Source organism: Tupaia chinensis, unplaced genomic scaffold (genome assembly GCF_000334495.1).
Source record: "Tupaia chinensis unplaced genomic scaffold, TupChi_1.0 Scaffold000605_1, whole genome shotgun sequence".
Classification (NCBI taxonomy): domain Eukaryota; kingdom Metazoa; phylum Chordata; class Mammalia; order Scandentia; family Tupaiidae; genus Tupaia; species Tupaia belangeri.
The window spans coordinates 2,974,084-2,984,674 of record NW_006160123.1 but is presented as its reverse complement, the minus strand read 5'-3'; the positions used below and the strand labels follow the sequence as shown (position 1 = coordinate 2,984,674).

General features: G+C 46.6%; 2 protein-coding genes and 1 pseudogene across 2 annotated transcripts in view; 1 reads left to right on the top strand and 2 right to left on the bottom strand.

Annotated features, from left to right (window-relative positions):
- Window positions 1–95, bottom strand: part of CCDC32 (coiled-coil domain containing 32) — a 13,689-nt gene extending 13,594 nt beyond the window's left edge. The window contains exon 1 of the mRNA XM_006158695.3: window positions 22–95. The gene's annotated coding sequence lies outside the window, so the exon portion shown is untranslated. The remainder of the gene's footprint in view (window positions 1–21) is intronic.
- A 3,493-nt stretch (window positions 96–3,588) lies between these two features.
- Window positions 3,589–5,242, bottom strand: LOC102473620 (ubiquitin-conjugating enzyme E2 C pseudogene; annotated as a pseudogene).
- An 18-nt stretch (window positions 5,243–5,260) lies between these two features.
- On the top strand, window positions 5,261–10,591 carry RPUSD2 (RNA pseudouridine synthase domain containing 2). Its single transcript, XM_006158694.2, has 3 exons — window positions 5,261–5,904; window positions 8,042–8,338; window positions 9,542–10,591. The coding sequence occupies exons 1-3, from the start codon at window positions 5,278–5,280 to the stop codon at window positions 10,379–10,381; spliced, it is 1,764 nt and encodes a 587-aa protein (XP_006158756.1). The 5' UTR covers window positions 5,261–5,277; the 3' UTR covers window positions 10,382–10,591.

Genomic DNA, 10,591 nt, shown 5'->3' with positions numbered 1-10,591 from the left:
CGCCCCCCCCCCCCCCCCCCCCTGCCGCAAACGCCGGCCCAGCAGCTCGCAAACACTCGGCCGGGTTGTCTCAGGCAGCCTGGAGGAACTGGGGAGGGGCGGAGTCTCCCAATGACGCAGCCCGGAGATCCTCCAACCAGCGTCCGACCCGGCGATACCTGTGCGTCGATTGGTCAAGTGGAGCTCCGCCATGTGAGGAAGTGAGCCTCAGAGACCCGGGAGGCGATGGGCGGCGCTTTGGTTGCCGAGAAACCATGGAGTCACGTGTCCTGGGCGGCCTTGTCCTAGCAGGGGCGGGGTTTATTATTTATAGATCTGGTTGTTCTCCAAGTCCACTCAGTCACCTCCTGCTGGGGTAGGGAAGCTTAGTTTCCGAGACCTTTGACTTCTCTTGGTCCCTGGACAAGCTCAGTTCCTCTGCAATTCTCCGGGCAGATGTCTGTCTCCAAAACTTTCTCAGGTTTGCTATCCAAATTACAACGCTTCCAGGCTTCCTCTACCGTCCCATTCACCTAGTCTGGAAGCTTTCCGTCCTTTATTTACTCAAGATACCCAGCTGTGCTCTAGGCGTTGTGCCAAGCGTGAATTCAAGACACATAAGACCTGGTAAGGGTCCCAGAGCTCTTTGCCGCTTGGTGTGGGAGGAAGTCCGCCATGGAGACAGACACGTTTACAAATAACAGCAAAGAATTATGTGGAATATGACAGAAATGTGGCCACAGAGTACACAACAGAGAGAATGGTCATGAGAGGCATGTGTCAGAAACGCTTCATTAAATGAGATGGTCCTTGATATCCTTAGGGAATAGCAAGCATGTTCATTGATACAACCCTTCCTCATCCCCAACGTCCCAAACAAGTGATGAAAGACACCAGGCAGCCATCAGTAGAAGTGCCTTGGATATAGTCCCTAGTTTTGTCTAAGTCCAATCAATGCCGCGAGGGTTGTAGTAGCTACTACCACCATCTGAAAGCAGTACAGCGTGCTCTGTCAATCACATTTACAATCGTTCTTTGAGAGAATATGCACACAGAAGCAAGCGGAAAGCAAGGGGGTTAAAAACCAAGATGCAAATGTAGTACAGGCAACATTTGGGCAGTGCTTATTCATAGAGAGGCATGAATCTGGCAGTATCCAGGTCACAGAAAGGGGTACTGTTGGAGGTTTATGAGTGCTTCCTCAGGCTACTCCATGATCTCATGACTCACTTGAACTCTTTCCTCTGATGTCATGTCACCAAACTTTATTTCAAATTTGGCCTCGCAGGTACCTTGATGTCAGGATAAGGGTGCCTTTGACAGTGGACACAGATGGTCCAGTCACTAAAATTACATTTTATAATTTAAACTTACAGTTATAACTTAATACACAGGCAACTTACCAATTCACCATGTATTCTGAATCTGATTAATGTGTGCACTGAACAAATCCAAGCTAGATCTTGGACCTGGAATGCTGAAACCATAAGCCATTGTGATCCCCCTTCCCAAAGACTGGTCATATTCAGAAGCCATCAGAGACCAGTCATTAGTCTTCTGCATATCTCAGACCTTCTCGTTTACAGTAGCATGACTGACACTAGAATGGTTTTCAGTGTTTCCTGACCAGCCTTCATTGAGATCAGGAGCTGTGTCTTTTTGACATTTGCATCTCCAGAGCAAAGTCTGGCAATTGGGTAGAAATCGTTTGGTGTGTAAATGTTTAAACTAGAACCTTCATGGTCAAGAACACTAAACAAGAGCTAAATCTATGATTTCCTCTTCAATTCCCTCTTCATGTTGCAACCAAGGTGATCCTTTCAGAATGGAAATCAGGTCATATCTCATCTCTTTCTCTCTGTGTGTGTCACACACACACACACACACACCTCCCAGAAACTCAATCATTTCCTACTGATCTTAAAGACTTGAATCATTATCATAGTAAATTAGTTGGAGTTCTTAGTTCAACCAACAAAACTAATTCTAGCCAGTTTAAGCAGTAAAATGAATTGATTCAAGTAGCTCTGTCCAGTACACTTTTCTGTGATGATTGAAATATTCTACAATATATCCGAGCATCCAGTAAGGTAGCCATTAGCTCATAAAACTGCTAAGCGCTTGACGTGGCTTGTGTAACTGAGAAACTGAATTTCAGATTTTATTTTAATTAATTTAAATTGAAATAGCCACATGTGACTTAATGGTAACCCCATCATAAGCACAGAATTAAAGAATATTAAGTAGTTCACAGAATCTCAAGGTAAGCGGAGAGTCAGGCTTCAGAATTATACAGCCAGAAATTGTGTGTAAACCTCACTGAAGGAGTACCCAGGGAATACTCCACTGCCCTGAACATAGACACTGCAGCTGCATGAATGACTGGGCACTGGATACAAGAGCCTTCCATTAGCCCCCCAAATCAGGTGCCTCTGATATTACTTTGTCAAATTTGAATTCCTCAGTGCGTTGTCTTCCCCTGCTGTGTGCCTCTGAACCAAAACTTCTGCATGATGGATGGAGCCCAGGTCATATTCTATGCCCAACTGCAAAGGAGGCTGGGAAGGCCAGTTTCTGGCTTCTACCTCTTGAAGACTAGAATGTAATGCGAGAAATTCTCCACCCCAAAGAACGGTGTTCAGAGACACCGGATGTCCGTCGAGTACAACAAATGTCTATCTACGCTACATAGTCTATGCCAGTGCTTCTCGAACTTTAATATGCAGACAAATCCTTGGGAATCATGGTACAATGCAGATCCTCATTTAGTAGGTCAGAGGGAGGGGAACAAGATTCTGACTTGTTTTCTATCTCCATAGTTTTGCCAGGCACTAAGTGTTTTACTTGCATTAACTCTTTTAATACTCCCACTCCAACCCTATGAAGCAGAAAGACTAGCTAAGAATACTTTTATTTTTCATAAAGTACTACTCTCATTGTGAATTTTTTTTTTTTTTTGTACAAAAACTAACTAAAATGGGGCTGGCAGGAGGCATGGTGGTTAAAGGTACTGGATTCCCACATGACCAACTGTGGTTTGAGTCCCGGACCTGGTGGCTTACTTTCTCACTTTCTCTCTCTCTCTCTTTCATCAAAATAAAAAATAATAACAAATGGAATTAAATAAGTAATTGTTTTAAAAAACAACTAAAATGCATTTATTGAATGTGTGACACAAGGGCTCAACCAGACACTTAATTTAAAAAAACAGAACCGGGGACAAGCAGTTAACGTAATGGCTATGTCACTGGACTCCCACATAGTCGACCGCAGTTTGAGTCCCAGACCCGGTGGCTTAAACTCACACCGGGCGCATGTGCGTGCATGCCCAAGACCCCGAGAGGAGAATGGAGGAGAAGGTAATGCGACGTGGCCATCCCCTCTGGGGAGTGATTTCTCACTTTCTATCTCTCTGTCTCTCTCTGTCTGGCTGGCTAGCGCACACACCCTATAGCAAAAAACTCTAAAACAAAACAAAACAAAACCCAGGAACAAAATAAAAATAACGCCACAGCTCAAGATACAGAGTCCTAACAGAGATCAAGGAAAGGACAGATCAACCTAAGGAAAAAGTAAGAAGATGACAAAAGGTGGGTCTGACAGCCTGGGTCAGGCCTCCTGGCTGGAGACCTGCTTGGAGTAGGTTTCTTGCAGGTATTTCTTAAAGGCTGTGGGGTTTTTCCAGAGCACAGCGGCCTGTGTGTTCAAAGGGCTGTCGATGATGGGTTCTTATAGCAGGCTCTGGATGGAGAGCAGGATGGTCCTGACATTGTACAGGGTGGACCACTTGTCCTTCAGGATGTTCACGTTAGGGCGATAGCAGGGAGTGAGGAACTTCACCATGGGCGCCTTGTAAGGGTAGCCACTGGGGAACTCGAGGGAAAACTTATACCTCAGGTCTTCATAAACTGTGCCAGCTGCTCTGTAGATGGTCCCTATCCATTTGAAAGGTTGTCTGATTCAGGGAAGGCAGAAATTCCTTTGTCATCAGATATCATGAGGGTCGTCAGCTCCTGCTGCAGCCTCTTGCCTCTGGTGGCACCCCCACTGGGCTTGGCCTCTTTTTCTTGGTCTATTTTCCAGCTCTCTTGTAAATTTTATAAGGTACTAATATCCTTTCAATAATTCTTTTTTTTTTTTTCTGAGAGAGAGACAGAGAGAAGAGAGAAAGAGAAAGCATGCCCCAACAGGGCCTGGTCACTGCACAATCACTTTTTTCTCCATTTCTCCACCAGGATTTCTGGGCACACATGTAAACACCCAGCATGTTTTTCTACTCAAGGGGCAGGACTCAAACCTGAATGGGCTAGGTGGCATCCATCTCCCTCTGAACAGTGCTTAACTGCTGTGCTAGGAACCAGCCCACAATAATTCCCTTTCTGATGAAGTTAACCAGAGTGAGTTTCAGTATTTCACATTCAAAAACCCTGGCAAGAGACTAGCGGATGGTGTAATGGTTACTTCACTGGACTCCCACATAGTCAACCATGGTTCTAGTCCCAATCCACCAACTTGAAATTCATGCTGGGGCGTGTATGCATGCCTAAAATACTGAGAGGAGAATCGAGGAGAAGGGATTACAGCATGGTCATCTCCCCAGAGGGTGATTTCTCACTTTCTCCATGAGGAGGACATGTGCACTATAGCAAAAAAAATCTCTCTTAAAAACAAAACCCTGGCAAGTACTTGCATTTTAATCTTCAAGAGAATCTGGATGGGAGAAAATGGGGAAATCTTTAGTCCTACTGCTGTTAGGGTGAAGGATAGGTGGGAAAGCAGGTGCGCTTCTGGGGTGTGCATGTGTGTGTATCTTAAATGCATACGTAACAGCTTTTTTGAGATATGTCACATACAATCATGTTCACCTTTTAAAGTATACAGTACAGCGGTTTTTCATATATTCAGAATTTAGCAACCCTCGTTCTGTTTTTTGTTTGTTTGTTTGTTTGTTTGCTTGCTTGTTTTAAATAAAGCTCCTTTCAAGGGTTCCTCTAGATCTACTGATCTTATCTGTATGGAAAGTAAACTATCAACTCCTACCTTGGTTTTTATGTAGATCTATACCAAATATTTCCTTTATGAAATATTGTCAGATCTTTTTGCCTAAGGTCATTTTTTTGTGAAATATCCTCAATTTAGCCTCTCTACTGGCCGCTCAAGCCAGCTCATATAACACAACTCCAGTATCTTGTTCATTCACTTATTCTTCGAAGACCAGCTGGGCACAGGGCCTCACTGATTGGCTCAGGCCGGGCAACGTCATCAGACCGCGACCTCCAGAGTGGCTGCCGCGCGGTTATGTGGCTGGACGGACGTAGGTGGCTCCGGGTTCTTGTGCAGTGCGGTTTGGGTCGCGGTTGCCTTAGCTTTGCCAGGATTTGGGGTGGCTGTAGAGACCCGATGGCGGAAACACTCTCAACAGGAGCGGAGTCAGCTGACGGGTTGAATGTTACGGCTCAGCAAAACGGAGACGCTGGTGGCGACGTAAGGGGTAAGCGGCTCCCAGGGAGCTCGGAGCCTGGTAGCCCTGGAATTGAGTCGGTCCCAGAGACCGGGAAGCAGGCCCCAGGAGGTGAGGAGCAGGCCTCGGCTGCAACCCTGGGTCCAGGCAAACGAAAAAAGCGGCGGGGGACGACCAGGGACCGTGTCGTGCCGCCCCCTAAGAAGCGGCGGACTGGGGTGAGCTTCAGCGATGAGCACTTTGCAGAGACTAGCTACTACTTCGAGGGCGGCCTGCGTAAGGTTCGGCCCTATTACTTTGACTTCCGGACCTACTGCAAAGGCCGCTGGGTGGGCCATACTTTGCTGCATGTCTTCAGCACCGAGTTCCGAGCCCAGCCCCTGGCGTACTACGAGGCCGCGGTCCGGGCGGGCCGCCTGCACCTGAACGAGGAGCCGGTACAAGACCTCAGCATCGTGCTGAAGGTGAAGTCCCGATGAAATTGACCAGAATTGGGCAAGGAAAGGGGCAGGGTTTTCTTCAGACCTAGTAGAGAGCATAGGTACTGAAATAAAACATAGTGATTCCGAAGTGTTCTTGCTTTCGCTTGTAACACTCAGTTCCTTGTTCTCCTCCATTTCTGCAAGCAGTGTCTCTGTGCTTCACAACTGAGCTATTTATCTTCCATCACTGCAGCTTCCTTGTTTCCAAAAGACCGAAGTTGGAATTCTCATAGTTGCTTTCTTTTTTAAGAATTATTTTATTTAATTTTATTCACTTATTTTAATTTGACCAGAGAGAGGTAGGACGAGAGAGAGAAAAACAGGGAAAGTGAGAAAGCAAGCCGCCAAGTCCAGGACGAGAACCAAGTTCAGCCCTGCTAGTGAGAAAGCAAGCCGCCAAGTCCAGGACGGGAACCAAGTTCAGCCCTGCTGGAGTCCAGCGCCCTTAACCACTGCCACCTGCTCTCCCCTCATAGTTGCTTTTGTACAAGAACACTGATCTCTTTCTATCCTGCACTGCAGATCTCTGTTCAAACAGTAAGAATAGTAGCTATCATGTTTCCTTAGTATGTGCTGGGCACAAAGGTAACCACTTTTTTTTAGAAAGATTTTTGCTATAGGGCAGGGTGTGCTCCCCAGAGAGACAGAGAGAAATAGAGAAATCACTCCTAGGGGGTGATCACCTCCAGGGAGGATGGTGACTGCTGCAGTCTCCTCTCTTCCATTCTCCTCTGGGTATTTTGGGCATACATCCACATGCCCCCAGCCTGAGTTTTAAGCCACCAGGTCAAGTACTCAAACCTGGGTTGACTAATTGGACTCCAGCAATGGAACCATTATGCCACCTGCTGGTCCCCAAAGTTAAGCATTTTACGTACTTTTATATTTCATTCTAATGGCAACCTTGTAGTGTTATTACTATCCCCTCAAGGTAAACCTCACAAGGGTAAGCAACTGTGCCACTTTCAAAACCAGTCTGTTCTTTTAACTACTACTTAAACTATCATAGAGCTTGTCTATGTAATAGAATTGTGAGATGTCAGGGATAGAGACTAGAATTGTCTAGCCTAGTACCTCCACCCCTTCTGCTTTGAATTCCCTCTACCATCCCAATTTTAAAAAGAACAGATCTGGTCTAAATCTCATATTTTATAGATAAGGAAACAGTTCTTTAGAAGTTTAATGACTTGCCCAAGAGAATATAGTGAATCTGTGGCAAATCCCGGTCTAGGATCCAGGTCTCTGGACTTACAGCTTGATGTTTGGTCAAGATCATGACAGTTTTCCCTCCGTTAAAAAAATTTACTTTTAGGGACCAGCAGATGGCGTAATGGTTACGTCGCTGGACTCCCACATGGTTGACCACTATTTGAGTCCCAGCTCCGGCAGTTTAAAATTCATGCCAGGTGCATGTGCATGAGTGCCCAAGATCCTGAGGGGAGGATGGAGGAGAAGGGATTGTGGCATGGCCATCCCCTTGGGAGTGATTTCTTGCTCTATGTCTCTATCTCCCATGTGAGCGCATACACCCTATAGCAAAAATGTCTCTTAAAAAATATATATATATATTTTTTGAACCAGCAGATGGCAGAGTAGTTACAGTGCTAGACTCTTTTATGACTGACTGTAGTTCAAGTCCCAAACCCAGAGGCTTGAAAATCACGCTGGGAATGTGTGTGTGGCCAAAATAACCAAGAGGATAATGAGGGAGAGAGGATTGCAACGTGGCCATCCTCCCTGGGGATGATTTCTCACTTTCCCTCTCTCTATCTCAGTCTCTGGTAAGCACATGTGCCCTATAGTAAAACCTAAAAACAATTTTACTTTATTATAGAGAGAATACAAATAAGCTCAACCAAAAATCATTCAGAATCTCACCATCCAGAGATATAACCATTAATATTTTTGTGTATATCTTTCTAGTGCTTCAGTGACTTACCTGCTTATATATATGTCTGAATTACAAAATGAGATTACGCTATGCACACTGCTTTTTTCTGCCTTAGGATGTACTGTCACCATTCTTGCATGTCATTAGGAACACAGGAAGCTGGGTATGAAGTTGACTGGTTACAGGCTGCTGGCCCCGGGGCTGACTGGTTACCTGTGTCTTTGACAGGACAATGATTTCTTACGGAACACAGTACACAGGCATGAGCCACCAGTCACAGCAGAACCTATTCGCCTGCTAGCTGAGAATGAAGACATGGTGGTTGTAGACAAGCCTTCCTCCATTCCTGTCCACCCCTGTGGCCGCTTCCGGCACAACACGGTCATCTTCATCCTGGGCAAGGAGCACAAACTCAAGGAGCTACACCCATTGCATCGCCTTGACCGCCTTACCTCAGGGGTGCTCATGTTTGCCAAAACAGCTGCGGTCTCTGAGAGGATTCATGAGCAGGTTCGGGACCGGCAGGTGAGCTAGGCTTTTGTCTCCAGCAGGCTGCTTCCTGGGCTCATGAATTCTCTGTGTCAAAGGCAGTTACAGAGTTCTATATCTGAATTGGACCTTCGTGTTTACCTTCAGGAAGATCAACACTTAAGTGCCAAAGACAAGTTATTATCTCTTGTTTCAAAAGATCTTTAGAGAAGGCACACACTGCCTTTCTTGGTTTGCTGCTTTGAAGTTTTTTAATGCTCACAGGCTTGGGACCAGCAGTTGACGTAATGGCTATGTCACTGGACTCCCATGTAGTTGACTGCAGTTTGAGTCCCAGACCCAGTGGCTTAAACTCACGCTGGGTGCGTGTGCGTTCATACCCAAGATCCCAAGAGGAGAATGGAGGAGAAGGGATTGCGGTGTGGCCATCCTCCCAGGGGGTGATTTCTCGCTTTCTATCTCTCTGTCTCTGTCTTTCTAGAGAGTGCACGTGCCCTATAGCAAAAACCTCTCAAAAAAAAAAGCCTGCGGAGTTCTTAAGTTTGTGGGAGGGAGCCTGGTTGGTGTAAAGATTCTACATGAAGTTAAAAGAGGCTTGGGTAGAAGAGTTTATTGGTAATGATTGTGATCTTGAGATTTGCATTTCTGGGTCTGGATTGTAATACATTTGTCAGGTGCATACCATATACCAGGCTTAGTACCAAGCACGCTTAAGCCTGCCTAACATTAATAGCCTTGTGAGATAAAATGCTTTTTCTAAGCTCATATTTTCTATACAAGTCAATGGGATTTAAAGAGGTTAAACAGGGAGCCAGCAGGTGGCATGGTGGTTAAGGGTGCTGCACTCTCACATGGCTGACCGCGGTTTGAGTCCTGGGCCTGGTGACTTGCTTTCTCACTTTTCTTTCTCTCTCTCTCTCCCTCTCCAAATTAAAATAAATAACGTTAAATAAAATAATTCTAAAAAAAAAACTTACCAACTTATCAGTTCTTACCTTTCCAGCCTTCTCTCACTTTTCCCATCCTCTGCATGGCTTTACAGGAGTTGTTAGTTTAATTTTTAAATAAATAAATAAAGAGGTTAAGCAATCTACCCAGGATCTTGAAACTGGCAAATGGTAGACTAGGGTTTGAATCCTCTCTTACCAGACCTGGTACTTTGCTTATTGTCCTTCAGAGGGCTTGAACTCTGTGAATTTAGGCTATGTGCTGACTTTTTCCTCCTTCCCTTCCATGTAGCTGGAGAAGGAGTATGTGTGCCGGGTTGAAGGGGAGTTCCCTACTGAGGAAGTGACCTGCAAGGAACCCATCCTAGTGGTGTCTTACAAGGTAGGGGTGTGCCGTGTAGATCCCCGGGGCAAGCCCTGTGAGACGGTGTTCCAGAGGCTGAGCTACAATGGCCACTCCAGTGTGGTACGGTGCAGACCACTCACAGGCCGCACCCACCAAATCCGAGTCCACCTTCAGTTCCTGGGCCACCCCATTCTCAACGACCCCATCTACAACTCAGTTGCCTGGGGCCCCTCCCGAGGCCGGGGCGGCCATATTCCCAAGACAGATGAGGAGCTGCTCCGAGACCTGGTGGCGGAGCACCAGGCCAAACAGAGCCTGGATGTGCTAGATCTCTGTGAGAGTGACCTGTCCCCAGGATTCACAGACTCTACAGCCCCCTCCTCAGAGGTGGGCAAGGACAGCCCGGAGGTGGGTAAGGACAGCCCGGAGGTGGGTAAGGACAGCCTGGAGGTGGGCAAGGACAGCCCGGAGGTGGGCAAGGACAGCCCTGAGGTGGGCAAGGACAGCCTAGAAGAGTTTGTTCCTGCTACCCAGAAGATAGATGGAGGAGTTGAGGCAGCCTCTCAGAATCTGGATACAGTGGCCTTTGCACCAGGAAAGGCAGCTGAAACAGATATTAAAAATGAAGAGACAGACCCCCTCTGTGCAGAGTGCCGGCTGGTGCGACAGGACCCCTTGCCCCGAGACCTTGTGATGTTCCTGCATGCCCTATGCTATAAGGGGCCAGGCTTTGAGTACTTTTCACCCATGCCTGCCTGGGCACAGGATGACTGGAAAGAAGACTGAGAGGTGGCCAATGGAGGGATCACTTCTTGGCTTGAGACAGGAATGGGCCGTAGGGCAGGTGCTTGACCCACGGACTGATTCTCAGGATTTCTACAGAAGTGAGGTTGGGATCTAAAGGGACCTGCTCAGACTTGCTACCTTCTTCCTCTCCCTTCCTCCAGCCAGAGTTGGGGTGTTTTCAGGATGTAAATAAATCCCTTTTTTAAACAC

Coding starts and splice junctions, on each gene's coding strand:
- RPUSD2 (XM_006158694.2), top strand. CDS start 5,278: ATGTGGCTGGACGGACGTAGGTGGCTCCGGGTTCTTGTGCAGTGCGGT. Junction 5,905..8,041: donor ACCTCAGCATCGTGCTGAAG/GTGAAGTCCCGA, acceptor TGTCTTTGACAG/GACAATGATTTCTTACGGAA. Junction 8,339..9,541: donor AGCAGGTTCGGGACCGGCAG/GTGAGCTAGGCT, acceptor CCTTCCATGTAG/CTGGAGAAGGAGTATGTGTG.